This window comes from Salvelinus fontinalis, chromosome 23 (assembly GCF_029448725.1).
Source record: "Salvelinus fontinalis isolate EN_2023a chromosome 23, ASM2944872v1, whole genome shotgun sequence".
NCBI classification, from domain to species: Eukaryota; Metazoa; Chordata; class Actinopteri; order Salmoniformes; family Salmonidae; genus Salvelinus; species Salvelinus fontinalis.
This window is the reverse complement of record NC_074687.1, coordinates 1,269,139-1,288,515: the sequence shown is the minus strand read 5'-3', so window position 1 is coordinate 1,288,515 and position 19,377 is coordinate 1,269,139. Positions and strand designations below refer to the sequence as shown.

Sequence of the window (19,377 nt, the reverse complement as noted above, 5' to 3'; positions counted from 1 at the left end):
GGGGGCTACCAACTTAGATGGGGGTGGGGGTGACCAACTTAGATGGGGGTGGGGGCCACCAACTTAGATGGGGGTGGGGGCCACCAACTTAGATGGGGGTGGGGGCCACCAACTTAGATGGGGGTGGGGGCCACCAACTTAGATGGGGGTGGGGGCCACCAACTTAGATGGGGTGGGGGTGGGGGTCACCAACTTAGATCGGGGTGGGGGTTCACCAACTTAGATGGGGGTGGGGGCCACCAACTTAGATCGGGGTGGGGGTGGGGGTCACCAACTTAGATGGGGGTGGGGGTTCACCAACTTAGATGGGGGTGGGGGCCACCAACTTAGATGGGGGTGGGGGTCACCAACTTAGATGGGGGTGGGGGCCACCAACTTAGATGGGGGTGGGGGCCACCAACTTAGATGGGGTGGGGGTGGGGGTCACCAACTTAGATGGGGGTGGGGGTCACCAACTTAGATGGGGGTGGGGGCCACCAACTTAGGTGGGGTGGGGGCCACCAACTTAGATGGGGTGGGGGTGGGGGTCACCAACTTAGATGGGGTGGGGGTGGGGGTCACCAACTTAGATCGGGGTGGGGGTCACCAACTTAGATGGGGGTGGGGGTCACCAACTTAGATGGGGGTGGGGGTCACCAACTTAGATGGGGGTGGGGGCCACCAACTTAGATGGGGTGGGGGTGGGGGTCACCAACTTAGATGGGGGTGGGGGTCACCAACTTAGATGGGGGTGGGGGTCACCAACTTAGATGGGGGTGGGGGTCACCAACTTAGATGGGGGTGGGGGTCACCAACTTAGATGGGGGTGGGGGCCACCAACTTAGATGGGGGTGGGGGTCACCAATTTAGATGGGGGTGGGGGTCACCAACTTAGATGGGGGTGGGGGTCACCAACTTAGATGGGGGTGGGGGTCACCAACTTAGATGGGGGTGGGGGCCACCAACTTAGATGGGGGTGGGGGTCACCAACGTAGATGGGGGTGGGGGTCACCAACTTAGATGGGGGTGGGTGCCACCAACTTAGATGGGGGTGGGGGTCACCAACTTAGATGGGGGTGGGGGTCACCAACTTAGATGGGGGTGGGGGTCACCAACTTAGATGGGGGTGGGGGTGGGGGCCACCAACTTAGATGGGGTGGGGGTGGGGGCCACCAACTTAGATGGGGGTGGGGGTGGGGGCCACCAACTTAGATGGGGGTGGGGGCAACCAACTTAGATGGGGGTGGGGGTCACCAACTTAGATGGGGGTGGGGGCCACCAACTTAGATGGGGTGGGGGCCACCAACTTAGATGGGGGTGGGGGTCACCAACTTAGATGGGGGTGGGGGCTACCAACGTAGATGGGGGTGGGGGTCACCAACTTAGATGGGGGTGGGGGCTACCAACGTAGATGGGGGTGGGGGTCACCAACTTAGATGGGGGTCACCAACTTAGATGGGGGTCACCAACTTAGATGGGGGTCACCAACTTAGATGGGGGCTACCAACGTAGATGGGGGTGGGGGCTACCAACGTAGATGGGGGTGGGGGTCACCAACTTAGATGGGGGTGGGGGCCACCAACTTAGATGGGGGTGGGGGCCACCAACGTAGATGGGGGTGGGGGCCACCAACTTAGATGGGGGTGGGGGCCACCAACTTAGATGGGGGTGGGGGTGGGGGCCACCAACTTAGATGGGGGTGGGGGTGGGGGCCACCAACTTAGATGGGGGTGGGGTTCACCAACTTAGATGGGGGCTACCAACGTAGATGGGGTGGGGGCTACCAACGTAGATGGGGGTGGGGGTCACCAACTTAGATGGGGGTGGGGGTCACCAACTTAGATGGGGGTGGGGGCCACCAACTTAGATGGGGGTGGGGGCCACCAACGTAGATGGGGGTGGGGGCCACCAACTTAGATGGGGGTGGGGGTGGGGGCCACCAACTTAGACGGGGGTGGGGGCAACCAACTTAGATGGGGGTGGGGGCCACCAACTTAGATGGGGGTGGGGGTCACCAACTTAGATGGGGGTGGGGGTCACCAACTTAGATGGGGGTGGGGGCCACCAACTTAGATGGGGGTGGGGGCCACCAACTTAGATGGGGGTGGGGGCCACCAACTTAGATGGGGGTGGGGGCCACCAACTTAGATGGGGGTGGGGGTCACCAACGTAGATGGGGGTGGGGGTCACCAACTTAGATGGGGGTGGGGGCCACCAACTTAGATGTGGGTGGGGGTTCACCAACTTAGATGGGGGTGGGGGTCACCAACTTAGATGGGGGTGGGGGTCACCAACTTAGATGGGGTGGGGGGTCACCAACTTAGATGGGGGTGGGGGTCACCAACTTAGATGGGGGTGGGGGTCACCAACTTAGATGGGGGTGGGGGCCACCAACTTAGATGGGGGTGGGGGCCACCAACTTAGATGGGGGTGGGGGCCACCAACTTAGATGGGGGTGGGGGCCACCAACTTAGATGGGGGTGGGGGCCACCAACTTAGATGGGGGTGGGGGCCACCAACTTAGATGGGGGTGGGGGTCACCAACTTAGATGGGGGTGGGGGTCACCAAAAACCATAACTCATCATGAGGGGTCGCAGTGGCTCGTGGGTCTGTGTACCCACCTCCATGATGAGTTCATTTCTGGGATTCCACACATTTCGCCACAGGGTGGAGACAAATGTTTGCAGTTTTGAAAATGATAACTGATGATCAATGGGCCCCACCCCGGGGGGTGTGCTTACTACAAGTTTAGATACGTAGCTGTCCGCTAGACTAACTTACCTATTATTCTAACGGTCAACAGTAAGTTGAGACCTCGACTGAGTACCAGGTCTGCGGGGGGGGGACGGGGGGGGGACGACCCTGTTAGAGCCCTGAGTACCAGGTCTGCGGCCCTACAAACTGGGGGGGTGGGGACCGCCAGTTGCCCGTCCCTACGCCTAGACCAATTATGTATCAACGACATCTTAAATCAGTGGTGTTTTATGTCTTTCTGCTGTGGATACGCTATGTACTGTATAACAGCACAATTCTTATTTGAATTCCGTTTTTTTTTTTTCAGGCTTGGGCTCATATATGGGCCTATGCTTATGCATCAGCTCTAATATACATATGGGTGTTTTGAATGAATCATCACCTTAGAAAGCGCTGTCCATTTTGTTGTTAGGCTTTGAAACAACATCCACAACTACCAGGTTTTACACTGTTAAAACCTGCTGTTGAATTTCTGTCTTCAAACTGATCATCACAGTGAGTTTTAAAACTATGATACTGTTTTGATGGTGAGTGTTTGATGTGACTTTCTGCTGTATTTGCATTGATGTCAGAGTGGTTAGAGACAATAGAGCCCTGAGTACCAGGTCATTAGGACCTGATGGAGGGACAATAGAGCCCTGAGTACCAGGTCATTAGGACCTGATGGAGGGACAATAGAGCCCTGAGTACTAGGCCATTAGGACCTGATGGAGGGACATTAGAGCCCTGAGTACCAGGCCATTAGGACCTGATGGAGGGACAATAGAGCCCTGAGTACCAGGCCATTAGGATCTGATGGAGGGACAATAGAGCCCCGAGTACCAGGCCATTAGGACCTGATGGAGGGACAATAGAGCCCTGAGTACCAGCACATTAGGACCTGATGGAGGGACAATAGAGCCCTGAGTACCAGGCCATTAGGACCTGATGGAGGGACAATAGAGCCCTGAGTACCAGGTCATTAGGACCTGATGGAGGGACAAGAGAGCCCTGAGTACCAGACCATTAGGACCTGATGGAGGGGAAATAGAGCCCTGAGTACCAGACCATTAGGACCTGATGGAGGGACAAGAGAGCCCTGAGTACCAGGCCATTAGGACCTGATGGTATTTAGCAAGTTAGGTACCACCAAAGCATGTCCAGAGTGCAGAAAAGGAGATTACTGTGACTCAACGGTCATGTGGAATTTTACTGCGGTCATGACTCATTATTGCCCGTGTGACGGTAATACGGTCACCACAACAGCTCTAGCTGTAGTCTGTCAAGCCAGAACAATATGAGTACTAGGTCAATATAAGGACAATCCATTTCAATGTACATCTACTGTAACACCGTATCATAGTGGCTAAAAAGCTGAAGGAAAACGCTCTTTTAACACTTTCAGTTTGTAGATCTGCTTCAGCATATCGATCTGTTTCAGCATATCGATCTGTTTCAGCATATCGATCTGTTTCAGCATATCGATCTGTTTCAGCATATCGATCTGTTTCAGCATATCGATCTTGAAAAGAGCGGATGCTAAATGACTAACATATAAATGTAGTACAGGTTTGTAAACATGCTACTCACAGAGTCTGAGCTGCCTCTGAAGGAGTCCAGGCTGTTCTGAGTACAGGACGATTTCCTCAGCACGTCCTCATCAGTAGCGTGTCCGTCCGTGATACTGGCTCCATCTCCCGAGCCTGTACTTCCCTGCACCTCCTCAAACTCCTCCTGGTCACAGTCTGACTCTGTGTCTGGTAGGATGCTGAATGACACCTCCTCTCTGACCTCCCTGACCCCTGGGACAGGCACAGTGGGCATAACCCTAGAGGGAACCACGTCTGCTCTTCTCACTGGCACAGCCTCGGGGACTGTGGTGGGCATAACGTCTACCCTGGCGCAGGGTCTGTTGGGGATAACCTCGAATCTTCTGGGTACTATGTTGGTGTCTGGAGCAACCTCTGTTCTCCTGGTGGGTTGGTGGCACAAAGCTTTACCTCCTCCGGTGGTGAGGGCAGGGAGAGGAGGTGGAGGAGCAGGGTGGTGTGTCGGGACACTAGATCCATAGGAGGTGAGGGGGTAGTAAACAGGGGGGCAACATGGGGCCTGTGAGAGGGCAAGGGCCTGTGCTACTAGTCCCTCAGCGAAGGCCGGAGGAGGAGGAGGGAGGAAGGAGAACAGCTCCTGGTCTAGAGGGATCTCCGCAGGGAGAGGGAAGTCAGGAAGGGGGATACCACTACCGGGACACTCCTCCTTAGCATGGAAGCCCTCATTCGCCTCCTCCTCGGCCCGGGCCAGGGGAGCGGTGCTCTCTGAGGGGTCGTGGAGGTTCTCCTCGCTGGACAAACTCTGTTCCAGACCCCCAAAGTCCAGGAGCTCCAGGAACTCTGTGGCCACGCGAGACGCCTCCTTCTCCAGCCGGTAGATCTCTGCGTCTCTCCTCTGCCGGAGCTCCTCCCTGCTCCCTCCCAGGCCGTCCCCTAACATGGACACCCCGTCCTCCTTCTGGCGCTGCAGACGCTCAATCTCCTTCTCCAGCCGAAGGATCTCCTCCATCTGACGGGACTCCTCCTCGGAGGTGTGGGGGTGCAGGGAGTGGGACAGGGACACCTCCTTGTGGTACACCTCCTTATAGGGAGCAAGATGATCCTTCCTCAGGGAGTTCCTAAAGGGAGAGAAGAAGAGAAAGAACATGATTAGATGGGGAGATTCAAGAGAGTATTGCAGACAAAGCAATGTGTTGTTGTTCAGTACCAGTGTATGTTGGTTGGCTGATGGCTGACAGTACAGTACCAGTGTATGTTGGCTGGCTGATGGCTGACAGTTCAGTACCAGTGTATGTTGGTTGGCTGATGGCTGACAGTACAGTACCAGTGTATGTTGGTTGGCTGATGGCTGACAGTACCAGTGTATGTTGGTTGGCTGATGGCTGACAGTTCAGTACCAGTGTATGTTGGTTGGCTGATGGTTGACAGTTCAGTACCAGTGTATGTTGGTTGGCTGATGGCTGACAGTTCAGTGCCAGTGTATGTTGGTTGGCTGATGGCTGACAGTACCAGTGTATGTTGGTTGGCTGATGGCTGACAGTACAGTACCAGTGTATGTTGGTTGGCTGATGGCTGACAGTTCAGTACAGTGTATGTTGGTTGGCTGATAGCTGACAGTACAGTACCAGTGTATGTTGGTTGGCTGATGGCTGACAGTTCAGTACCAGTGTATGTTGGTTGGCTGATGGCTGACAGTACAGTACCAGTGTATGTTGGTTGGCTGATGGCTGACAGTACAGTACCAGTGTATGTTGGCTGGCTGATGGCTGACAGTACCAGTGTATGTTGGTTGGCTGATGGCTGACAGTTCAGTACCAGTGTATGTTGGCTGGCTGATGGTTGACAGTTCAGTACCAGTGTATGTTGGTTGGCTGATGGCTGACAGTTCAGTACCAGTGTATGTTGGTTGGCTGATGGCTGACAGTACAGTACAGTGTATGTTGGTTGGCTGATGGCTGACAGTACAGTACCAGTGTATGTTGGCTGGCTGATGGCTGACAGTACAGTACCAGTGTATGTTGGTTGGCTGATGGCTGACAGTACCAGTGTATGTTGGTTGGCTGATGGCTGACAGTTCAGTACCAGTGTATGTTGGCTGGCTGATGGCTGACAGTACAGTACCAGTGTATGTTGGTTGGCTGATGGCTGACAGTTCAGTACCAGTGTATGTTGGTTGGCTGATAGCTGACAGTACAGTACCAGTGTATGTTGGTTGGCTGATGGCTGACAGTTCAGTACCAGTGTATGTTGGCTGGCTGATGGCTGACAGTTCAGTACCAGTGTATGTTGGTTGGCTGATGGCTGACAGTTCAGTACCAGTGTATGTTGGTTGGCTGATGGCTGACAGTAGGGTACCAGTGTATGTTGGTTGGCTGATGGCTGACAGTACAGTACCAGTGTATGTTGGTTGGCTGATGGCTGACAGTACAGTACCAGTGTATGTTGGCTGGCTGATGGCTGACAGTACAGTACCAGTGTATGTTGGTTGGCTGATGGCTGACAGTTCAGTACCAGTGTATGTTGGTTGGCTGATGGCTGACAGTACAGTACAGTGTATGTTGGCTGGCTGATGGCTGACAGTACAGTACCAGTGTATGTTGGTTGGCTGATGGCTGACAGTTCAGTACCATTGTATGTTGGTTGGCTGATGGCTGACAGTACAGTACCAGTGTATGTTGGTTGGCTGATGGCTGACAGTTCAGTACCAGTGTATGTTGGTTGGCTGATGGCTGACAGTACAGTACCAGTGTATGTTGGCTGGCTGATGGCTGACAGTTCAGTACCAGTGTATGTTGGTTGGCTGATGGCTGACAGTTCAGTACCAGTGTATGTTGGTTGGCTGATGGCTGACAGTACAGTACCAGTGTATGTTGGTTGGCTGATGGCTGACAGTTCAGTACCAGTGTATGTTGGTTGGCTGATGGCTGACAGTACCAGTGTATGTTGGTTGGCTGATGGCTGACAGTACAGTACCAGTGTATGTTGGTTGGCTGATGGCTGACAGTTCAGTACCAGTGTTTGTTGGTTGGCTGATGGCTGACAGTACAGTACCAGTGTATGTTGGTTGGCTGATGGCTGACAGTACAGTACCAGTGTATGTTGGTTGGCTGATGGTCGACAGTTCAGTACCAGTGTATGTTGGCTGGCTGATGGCTGACAGTTCAGTACCAGTGTATGTTGGTTGGCTGATGGTTGACAGTTCAGTACCAGTGTATGTTGGTTGGCTGATGGCTGACAGTTCAGTACCAGTGTATGTTGGTTGGCTGATGGCTGACAGTACAGTACATTACCAGTGTATGTTGGTTGGCTGATGGCTGACAGTTCAGTACCAGTGTATGTTGGTTGGCTGATGGCTGACAGTTCAGTACCAGTGTATGTTGGTTGGCTGATGGCTGACAGTTCAGTACCAGTGTATGTTGGCTGGCTGATGGCTGACAGTACAGTACCAGTGTATGTTGGTTGGCTGATGGCTGACAGTTCAGTACCAGTGTATGTTGGTTGGCTGATGGCTGACAGTACCAGTGTATGTTGGTTGGCTGATGGCTGACAGTACCAGTGTATGTTGGTTGGCTGATGGCTGACAGTACAGTACCAGTGTATGTTGGTTGGCTGATGGCTGACAGTACCAGTGTATGTTGGTTGGCTGATGGCTGACAGTACAGTACCAGTGTATGTTGGTTGGCTGATGGCTGACAGTACAGTACCAGTGTATGTTGGTTGGCTGATGGCTGACAGTACAGTACCAGTGTATGTTGGTTGGCTGATGGCTGACAGTACAGTACCAGTGTATGTTGGTTGGCTGATGGCTGACAGTACAGTACCAGTGTATGTTGGTTGGCTGATGATTGACAGTACAGTACCACTGTATGTTGGTTGGCTGATGGCTGACAGTTCAGTACCAGTGTATGTTGGTTGGCTGATGGCTGACAGTACAGTACCAGTGTATGTTGGTTGGCTGATGGCTGACAGTACAGTACCAGTGTATGTTGGTTGGCTGATGGCTGACAGTACAGTACAGTACCAGTGTATGTTGGCTGGCTGATGGCTGACAGTACAGTACCAGTGTATGTTGGTTGGCTGATGGCTGACAGTACAGTACCAGTGTATGTTGGTTGGCTGATGGCTGACAGTTCAGTACCAGTGTATGTTGGTTGGCTGATGGCTGACAGTACCAGTGTATGTTGGTTGGCTGATGGCTGACAGTACAGTACCAGTGTATGTTGGTTGGCTGATAGCTGACAGTACAGTACCAGTGTATGTTGGCTGGCTGATGGCTGACAGTACCAGTGTATGTTGGTTGGCTGATGGTTGACAGTTCAGTACCAGTGTATGTTGGTTGGCTGATGGCTGACAGTACAGTACCAGTGTATGTTGGTTGGCTGATGGCTGACAGTACAGTACCAGTGTATGTTGGTTGGCTGATGGCTGACAGTACAGTACCAGTGTATGTTGGTTGGCTGATGGCTGACAGTACAGTACCAGTGTATGTTGGTTGGCTGATGGCTGACAGTACAGTACCAGTGTATGTTGGTTGGCTGATGGCTGACAGTACAGTACCAGTGTATGTTGGTTGGCTGATGGCTGACAGTTCAGTACCAGTGTATGTTGGTTGGCTGATGGCTGACAGTTCAGTACCAGTGTATGTTGGTTGGCTGATGGCTGACAGTTCAGTACCAGTGTATGTTGGTTGGCTGATGGCTGACAGTTCAGTACCAGTGTATGTTGGTTGGCTGATGGCTGACAGTACCAGTGTATGTTGGTTGGCTGATGGCTGACAGTACAGTACCAGTGTATGTTGGTTGGCTGATGGCTGACAGTACAGTACCAGTGTATGTTGGTTGGCTGATGGCTGACAGTACAGTACCAGTGTATGTTGGTTGGCTGATGGCTGACAGTACAGTACCAGTGTATGTTGGTTGGCTGATGGCTGACAGTACAGTACCAGTGTATGTTGGTTGGCTGATGATTGACAGTACAGTACCACTGTATGTTGGTTGGCTGATGGCTGACAGTTCAGTACCAGTGTATGTTGGTTGGCTGATGGCTGACAGTACAGTACCAGTGTATGTTGGTTGGCTGATGGCTGACAGTACAGTACCAGTGTATGTTGGTTGGCTGATGGCTGACAGTACAGTACAGTACCAGTGTATGTTGGCTGGCTGATGGCTGACAGTACAGTACCAGTGTATGTTGGTTGGCTGATGGCTGACAGTACAGTACCAGTGTATGTTGGTTGGCTGATGGCTGACAGTACAGTACCAGTGTATGTTGGTTGGCTGATGGCTGACAGTACCAGTGTATGTTGGTTGGCTGATGGCTGACAGTACAGTACCAGTGTATGTTGGTTGGCTGATGGCTGACAGTACAGTACCAGTGTATGTTGGTTGGCTGATGGCTGACAGTACCAGTGTATGTTGGTTGGCTGATGGCTGACAGTACAGTACCAGTGTATGTTGGTTGGCTGATAGCTGACAGTACAGTACCAGTGTATGTTGGCTGGCTGATGGCTGACAGTACCAGTGTATGTTGGTTGGCTGATGGTTGACAGTTCAGTACCAGTGTATGTTGGTTGGCTGATGGCTGACAGTACAGTACCAGTGTATGTTGGTTGGCTGATGGCTGACAGTACAGTACCAGTGTATGTTGGTTGGCTGATGGCTGACAGTACAGTACCAGTGTATGTTGGTTGGCTGATGGCTGACAGTACAGTACCAGTGTATGTTGGTTGGCTGATGGCTGACAGTACAGTACCAGTGTATGTTGGTTGGCTGATGGCTGACAGTACAGTACCAGTGTATGTTGGTTGGCTGATGGCTGACAGTTCAGTACCAGTGTATGTTGGTTGGCTGATGGCTGACAGTTCAGTACCAGTGTATGTTGGTTGGCTGATGGCTGACAGTTCAGTACCAGTATATGTTGGTTGGCTGATGGCTGACAGTTCAGTACCAGTGTATGTTGGTTGGCTGATAGCTGACAGTACAGTACCAGTGTATGTTGGTGTACCTGTTAGCTGTAGTGTTTCTCTTCTCTTCCTGTCCGTTGCTAAGCTCCTCCTCTTTTCTACTCAGTGTTTCCTGCTCCTGTTGTAGTCTCAGTCTCTCCTCCTTCCTCTTCAACTCCTCCAGCTCTAACACCCTCTGTCTCTCCTCCTCTTCCTCTCTCCTCCTCCGCTCCTCCTCCTCTTCCTCCCTCCTCCTCCGTTCCTCCTGCTCTCGTCTCGTTTCCTCTTCCAGCCTCCTGCTCTCCTCCTCCCTCTGCCTTCTCTCCTCCTCCTCCCTCTGCCTTCTCTCCTCCTCCTCCCTCTGCCTTCTCTCCTCCTCCTCCCTCCTCCTTTTCTCGTCAGAGAGCTGTCGATAGAGGCCTCGGGCCAGCCGACCACGTTGGTGTTTCTGCAGAAGGACAGCTGCAGCGCGGAGCCGCAGGAACAAGCGTCTCCAGTAGTGAGCCCTGTAGTTCTTCTGGATGGTTATGGTGCTGGTCAGGACCCTCCTATAGTGCTTCCTATGGGGACACACGGAGTCAGTCACTACCTCCTATAGTGCTTCCTATGGGGACACATAGAGTCAGTCACTACCTCCTATAGTGCTTCCTATGGGGACACACGGAGTCAGTCACTACCTCCTATAGTGCTTCCTATGGGGACACAGAGAGTCAGTCACTACCTCCTATAGTGCTTCCTATGGGGACACTACTCTACTCTGTCTGGAGCTCTACTCTACTCTACTCTGTCTGGAGCTCTACTCGACTCTGTCTGGAGCTCTACTCTACTCTACTCTGTCTGGAGCTCTACTCTACTCTGACTGGAGCTCTACTCGACTCTGTCTGGAGCTCTACTCGACTCTGTCTGGAGCTCTACTCGACTCTGTCTGGAGCTCTACTCGACTCTGTCTGGAGCTCTACTCTACTCTGTCTGGAGCTCTACTCTACTCTGTCTGGAGCTCTACTCTACTCTGACTGGAGCTCTACTCTACTCTGTCTGGAGCTCTACTCTGTCTGGAGCTCTACTCTACTCTGTCTGGAGCTCTACTCTACTCTATCTGGAGCTCTACTCTACTCTGTCTGGAGCTCTACTCTACTCTGTCTGGAGCTCTACTCTACTCTGTCTGGAGCTCTACTCTACTCTGTCTGGAGCTCTACTCTACTCTGTCTGGAGCTCTACTCTACTCTGTCTGGAGCTCTACTCTACTCTGTCTGGAGCTCTACTCTACTCTGTCTGGAGCTCTACTCCACTCTGTCTGGAGCTCTACTCCACTCTGTCTGGAGCTCTACTCTACTCTGACTGGAGCTCTACTCTACTCTGTCTGGAGCTCTACTCTACTCTGACTGGAGCTCTACTCTACTCTGACTGGAGCTCTACTCTACTCTGTCTGGAGCTCTACTCTACTCTACTCTGACTGGAGCTCTACTCTACTCTGTCTGGAGCTCTACTCCACTCTGTCTGGAGCTCTACTCTACTCTACTCTGTCTGGAGCTCTACTCTACTCTGTCTGGAGCTCTACTCGACTCTGTCTGGAGCTCTACTCTACTCTGTCTGGAGCTCTACTCTACTCTGTCTGGAGCTCTACTCTACTCTGTCTGGAGCTCTACTCTACTCTGACTGGAGCTCTACTCTACTCTGACTGGAGCTCTACTCTACTCTGACTGGAGCTCTACTCTACTCTGTCTGGAGCTCTACTCTACTCTGTCTGGAGCTCTACTCTACTCTGTCTGGAGCTCTACTCTACTCTGTCTGGAGCTCTACTCTACTCTGTCTGGAGCTCTACTCTACTCTGTCTGGAGCTCTACTCTACTCTGACTGGAGCTCTACTCTACTCTGTCTGGCGCTCTACTCTACTCTGTCTGGAGCTCTACTCTACTCTGTCTGGAGCTCTACTCTACTCTGTCTGGAGCTCTACTCTACTCTGACTGGAGCTCTACTCTACTCTGTCTGGAGCTCTACTCTACTCTACTCTGTCTGGAGCTCTACTCCACTCTGTCTGGAGCTCTACTCTACTACATTTACATTTACATTTTAGTCATTTAGCAGACGCTCTTATCCAGAGCGACTTACAGTAGAGTGCATACATTTTATTACATTTTTACATACTGAGACAAGGATATCCCTACCGGCCAAACCCTCCCTAACCCGGACGACGCTATGCCAATTGTGCGTCGCCCCACGGACCTCCCGGTTGCGGCCGGCTGCGACAGAGCCTGGGCGTGAACCCAGAGACTCTGGTGGCGCAGATAGCACTGCGATGCAGTGCCCTAGACCACTGCGCCACCCGGGAGGCCCCGGGTGGCGCAGGTGGCTACTCTACTCTGTCTGGAGCTCTACTCTACTCTGTCTGGAGCTCTACTCTACTCTGTATGGAGCTCTACTCGACTCTGTCTGGAGCTCTACTCGACTCTGTCTGGAGCTCTACTCGACTCTGTCTGGAGCTCTACTCTACTCTGTCTGGAGCTCTACTCTACTCTGACTGGAGCTCTACTCGACTCTGTCTGGAGCTCTACTCGACTCTGTCTGGAGCTCTACTCGACTCTGTCTGGAGCTCTACTCTACTCTGTCTGGAGCTCTACTCTACTCTGTCTGGAGCTCTACTCTACTCTACTCTGTCTGGAGCTCTACTCCACTCTGTCTGGAGCTCTACTCTACTCTACTCTGTCTGGAGCTCTACTCTACTCTGTCTGGAGCTCTACTCTACTCTGTCTGGAGCTCTACTCGACTCTGTCTGGAGCTCTACTCGACTCTGTCTGGAGCTCTACTCGACTCTGTCTGGAGCTCTACTCTACTCTGTCTGGAGCTCTACTCTACTCTGACTGGAGCTCTACTCTACTCTGACTGGAGCTCTACTCTACTCTGTCTGGAGCTCTACTCGACTCTGTCTGGAGCTCTACTCGACTCTGTCTGGAGCTCTACTCGACTCTGTCTGGAGCTCTACTCGACTCTGTCTGGAGCTCTACTCTACTCTGTCTGGAGCTCTACTCTACTCTACTCTGTCTGGAGCTCTACTCCACTCTGTCTGGAGCTCTACTCTACTCTGTCTGGAGCTCTACTCTACTCTGTCTGGAGCTCTACTCTACTCTGTCTGGAGCTCTACTCTACTCTGTCTGGAGCTCTACTCGACTCTGTCTGGAGCTCTACTCGACTCTGTCTGGAGCTCTACTCGACTCTGACTGGAGCTCTACTCGACTCTGACTGGAGCTCTACTCTACTCTGTCTGGAGCTCTACTCTACTCTGTCTGGAGCTCTACTCGACTCTGTCTGGAGCTCTACTCGACTCTGTCTGGAGCTCTACTCGACTCTGTCTGGAGCTCTACTCTACTCTGTCTGGAGCTCTACTCTACTCTACTTGTCTGGAGCTCTACTCTACTCTACTCTGTCTGGAGCTCTACTCTACTCTGTCTGGAGCTCTACTCTACTCTGTCTGGAGCTCTACTCTACTCTGTCTGGAGCTCTACTCTACTCTGACTGGAGCTCTACTCTACTCTGTCTGGAGCTCTACTCTACTCTGACTGGAGCTCTACTCTACTCTGACTGGAGCTCTACTCTACTCTGACTGGAGCTCTACTCTACTCTGACTGGAGCTCTACTCTACTCTGTCTGGAGCTCTACTCTACTCTGTCTGGAGCTCTACTCGACTCTGTCTGGAGCTCTACTCGACTCTGTCTGGAGCTCTACTCGACTCTGTCTGGAGCTCTACTCGACTCTGTCTGGAGCTCTACTCGACTCTGTCTGGAGCTCTACTCTGTCTGGAGCTCTACTCTGTCTGGAGCTCTACTCGACTCTGTCTGGAGCTCTACTCTGTCTGGAGCTCTACTCTGTCTGGAGCTCTACTCTGTCTGGAGCTCTACTCTGTCTGTAGCTCTACTCTGTCTGGAGCTCTACTCTGTCTGGAGCTCTACTCTACTCTACTTGTCTGGAGCTCTACTCTACTCTGTCTGGAGCTCTACTCTACTCTGTCTGGAGCTCTACTCTACTCTGTCTGGAGCTCTACTCTACTCTGTCTGGAGCTCTACTCTACTCTGTCTGGAGCTCTACTCTACTCTGTCTGGAGCTCTACTCTACTCTGTCTGGAGCTCTACTCTCTACTCTACTCTGTCTGGAGCTCTACTCTCTACTCTACTCTGTCTGGAGCTCTACTCTCTACTCTGTCTGGAGCTCTACTCTCTACTCTGTCTGGAGCTCTACTCTACTCTACTCTGACTGGAACTGACTCCAACACAGTCCAGTCCCAACACAGTCCCAACACAGTCCAAACACAGTCCAGTCCCAACACAGTCCCAACACAGTCCAAACACAGTCCAAACACAGTCCAAACACAGTCAAACACAGTCAAACACAGTCAAACACGGTGTAACCACAGTCCAACACTGTCCAGTTCAAACACAGTCCCAAACACAGTCCAACACAGTCCAAACACAGTCAAACACAGTCAAACACAGTCCAAACACAGTCAAACACAGTCCAAACACAGTCCCAAACACAGTCCCAAACACAGTCCAACACAGTCAAACACAGTCCAAACACAGTCCAAACACAGTCCAAACACAGTCAAACACAGTCCAAACACAGTCCAAACACAGTCCAACACAGTCCAACACAGTCCAGTCCCAACACAGTCCAAACACAGTCCAAACACAGTCCAAACACAGTCCAGTCCCAACACAGTCCCAACACAGTCCAACACAGTCCAGTCCAAACACAGTCCCAGCACAGTCCAGTCCCAACACAGTCCAAACACAGTCCCAACACAGTCCCAACACAGTCCAAACACAGTCCCAAACACAGTCCAAACACAGTCAAACACAGTCAAACACAGTCCAAACACAGTCAAACACAGTCCAAACACAGTCCCAAACACAGTCCCAAACACAGTCCAACACAGTCAAACACAGTCCAAACACAGTCCAAACACAGTCCAAACACAGTCAAACACAGTCCAAACACAGTCCAAACACAGTCCAACACAGTCCAACACAGTCCAGTCCCAACACAGTCCAAACACAGTCCAAACACAGTCCAAACACAGTCCAGTCCCAACACAGTCCCAACACAGTCCAACACAGTCCAGTCCAAACACAGTCCCAGCACAGTCCAGTCCCAACACAGTCCAAACACAGTCCCAACACAGTCCCAACACAGTCCCAACACAGTCCAAACACAGTCCCAACACAGTCCCAACACAGTCCAAACACAGTCCAAACACAGTCCCAAACACAGTCCCAAACACAGTCCAAACACAGTCCAAACACAGTCCTACACAGTCCCAACACAGTCCAACACAGTCCCAAACACAGTCCAACACAGTCCCAAACACAGTCCAAACACAGTCCAAACACAGTCCAAACACAGTCCCAACACAGTCCCAACACAGTCCCAACACAGTCCCAAACACAGTCCCAAACACAGTCCCAAACACAGTCCAACACAGTCCAACACAGTCCCAAACACAGTCCAAACACAGTCCAAACACAGAATAATTTGTATAAACAAAAACATTCACACATGGATGCTCAAATACATACAGTGCACCCCCAGCCCTCTACCCCAGGCCCGGCTCCACTACCCACCCCCAGCACTCTTCCCCAGGCCCGGCTCCACTACCCACCCCCAGCCCTCTACCCCAGGCCGGCTCCACTACCCACCCCCAGCCCTCTACCCCAGGCCGGCTCCACTACCCACCCCTCCTCCTCCTTGCCCGGCTCCACTACCCACCCCCAGCCCTCTACCCCAGGCCTGGCTCCACTACCCACCCCCAGCCCTCTACCCCAGGCCTGGCTCCACTACCCACCCCCAGCCCTCTACCCCAGGCCCGGCTCCACTACCCACCCCTCCTCCTCCTTGCCCGGCTCCACTACCCACCCCTCCTCCTCCTTGCCCGGCTCCACTACCCACCCCTCCTCCTCCTTGCCCGGCTCCACTACCCACCCCCAGCCCTCTACCCCAGGCCGGCTCCACTACCCACCCCTCCTCCTCCTTGCCCGGCTCCACTACCCACCCCCAGCCCTCTACCCCAGGCCCGGCTCCACTACCCACCCCCAGCCCTCTACCCCAGGCCTGGCTCCACTACCCACCCCCAGCCCTCTACCCCAGGCCCGGCTCCACTACCCACCCCCAGCCCTCTACCCCAGGCCGGCTCCACTACCCACCCCTCCTCCTCCTTGCCCGGCTCCACTACCCACCCCCAGGCCTCTACCCCAGGCCCGGCTCCACTACCCACCCCCAGCCCTCTACCCCAGGCCCGGCTCCACTAGCCACCCCTCCTCCTCCTTGCCCGGCTCCACTACCCACCCCCAGGCCTCTACCCCAGGCCCGGCTCCACTACCCACCCCCAGCCCTCTACCCCAGGCCCGGCTCCACTAGCCACCCCCATCCCTCTACCCCAGGCCCGGCTCCACTACCCACCCCCAGGCCTCTACCCCAGGCCCGGCTCCACTACCTTTCCCCAGGCCTCTACCCCAGGCCCGGCTCCACTACCTTTCCCCAGGCCTCTACCCCAGGCCCGGCTCCACTACCCACCCCCAGGCCTCTACCCCAGGCCCGGCTCCACTACCCACCCCCAGGCCTCTACCCCAGGCCCGGCTCCACTACCCACCCCCAGCCCTCTACCCCAGGCCCGGCTCCACTAGCCACCCCCATCCCTCTTCCCCAGGCCCGGCTCCACTAGCCACCCCTCCTCCTCCTTGCCCAGCTCCACTACCCACCCCCAGCCCTCTACCCCAGGCCCAGCTCCACTATCCACCCACCCCCAGCCCTCTTCCCCAGGCCCGGCTCCAGTACCCACCTTGCCACATAGCTGAGTATGTGTGCCCGGATCACCATGCCCGCCTGTCTCCGCACATCTTCCCTCTCCTTCTCCAGCCTGTGTTCCAGCTCTTCCTTCAGGAACACCTGCAGGACAGTACACATGGCACGGTCAGGGAACGCAGAGAGGGGGTGGAGGTGGAGGTTAGTTCCTGTAAGATAGTTCCTCTTGATAAGGTCCAAGGTGGGTTGCTGTAGGCCCTGGTGTTTGTCACAGAGCAGAGCTATAGCTAGTTACTACTGTTCCTGACACTCTCCCTGACTGTCACTGCAGAGAGCCCAGCTGAAGACTGCTACTGTGCTGCTACTGCTGCAGAGAGTCATAGTGTTGTCAGTCCCACAGCGAGCGTCCATTCTGTCTATGTGTGTTTCCCTTCTGTTGCTCTCTCTCTGGTTGCTACTGAGGTGACCAGGGAGAGGGAGGCAGGGCGAGAGAGAGAGAGAGAGAGAGAGAGTGAGAGCGAGAGAGACTAGAAGGGAGGAGAGCCAGAGAAAGGCAGGGAGGGGAGGGAACTGAAGGACAGGGAGAAGAGGGGAGGGGGAGAGAGAGCGGCAGGGAGAGACACAGAGGGGAGGGCAATGCTAGGCAGAGAGAGACAGGGAGACTGGAGGGGAGGGCACTGCTAGGCAGGGAGAGGCAGGGAGACTGGAGGGGAGGGCACTGCTAGGCAGAGAGAGGCAGGGAGAGACAGAGGGGAGGGCACTGCTAGGCAGAGAGAGGCAGAGGGGAGGGCACTGCTAGGCAGAGAGAGGCAGGGAGACTGGAGGGGAGGGCACTGCTAGGCAGAGAGAGGCAGGGAGACTGGAGGGGAGGGCACTGCTAGGCAGAGAGAGGCAGGGAGACTGGAGGGGAGGGCACTGCTAGGCAGAGAGAGGCAGGGAGACTGGAGGGGAGGGCACTGCTAGGCAGAGAGAGGCAGGGAGACTGGAGGGGAGGGCACTGCTAGGCAGAGAGAGGCAGGGAGACTGGAGGGGAGGGCACTGCTAGGCAGAGAGAGGCAGGGAGACTGGAGGGGAGGGCACTGCTAGGCAGAGAGAGGCAGGGAGACTGGAGGGGAGGGCACTGCTAGGCAGAGAGAGGCAGGGAGACTGGAGGGGAGGGCACTGCTAGGCAGAGAGAGGCAGGGAGACTGGAGGGGAGGGCACTGCTAGGCAGAGAGAGGCAGGGAGACTGGAAGGGGAGGGAGGATGGCACTCCTCCAAAGAGCAGGACACACCCCTTGTCCTTGCTCTCATTAAGGAAGGAGGCGTAGAGACTTCTACTGGGTCTAGTTAACAATTTATACTCCAACATAATCACATTTGAAGAATGTATGACACTTTAAACCTCCACAGGTGCCTATAAATACATTTAGTATAAAGAGACAGTGTATATGTCAAGGTATCCTAGGGCTGGGTGATATGGACAAAATATCATATATAATGGTTCCCCTTTTTGACAGTGTGGTGGTATTTAACTCTACATGCTGTTTTTGATGCTTTATGAGTAGTAATAATATGAGTAGTGAGTGACTGTGATATCTAACAAGTCCACAACAAATACCTAATACACACAAATCTAAGGAATGGAATTAAGAATATATAAATATATGGACGAGCAATGTCAGAGCAGCATAGACTAGGATACAGTAGAATAGTATAGAATACAGTATATATATATATGAGATGATGAATATATATAGACTAAGATACAGTAGAATAGTATACAGTATATAGATATGAGATGAGTAATACATAGACTAAGATACAGTAGAATAGAGTACAGTATATACATATGAGATGAGTAATACAAAATATGTAAACATGATTAAAGTGACAGTGTTCCATTTAATAATCATACTAATAATTACATTTACATTTAAGTCATTTAGCAGACGCTCTTATCCAGAGCGACTTACAAATTGGTGCATTCACCTTATGACGTCCGTATGATAATCATACTACAGGTGCCACAATGCAGTGTATCATGAAGCCAAGACTGGCTAGACGACTGGGTGAGAGGCAACTGGCCAAAGCAAATGCAGTCTAGAGTGAGTCATTTGGTTTGTTACATGTGGACATGTGACAGACCTGTAGCTATACAATGTATTCCTACTGAACTCAGAGAATATCCTGTTGTTGTTGACTACTGTACATGACTAACTCTGACTCAGAGACAGGTATACATTATGGCTGCCGGGGAAGGTTTGACTGAAGAGAGACATTATCCTGTGATAGTGTCCCTCTCCCAGCTGGGTTGTCAGACAGAGAGACATTATCCTCTGATAGTGTCCCTGTCCCAGCTGGGTTGTCAGACAGAGATACATTATCCTCTGATAGTGTCCCTG

At 53.1% G+C, this 19,377-nt stretch overlaps 1 protein-coding gene across 1 annotated transcript in view; it reads right to left on the bottom strand.

Moving 5' to 3' along the window:
- Window positions 1-19,377, bottom strand: part of LOC129820679 (unconventional myosin-X-like) — a 440,174-nt gene that overhangs the window by 98,796 nt on the left and 322,001 nt on the right. Inside the window, exons 21-23 of the mRNA XM_055877525.1 lie at window positions 17,031-17,137; window positions 10,267-10,764; window positions 4,304-5,381 (exon numbers count right to left, since the gene is read on the bottom strand). Coding sequence (XP_055733500.1) covers window positions 4,304-5,381; window positions 10,267-10,764; window positions 17,031-17,137 — 1,683 coding nt within the window. The remainder of the gene's footprint in view (window positions 1-4,303; window positions 5,382-10,266; window positions 10,765-17,030; window positions 17,138-19,377) is intronic.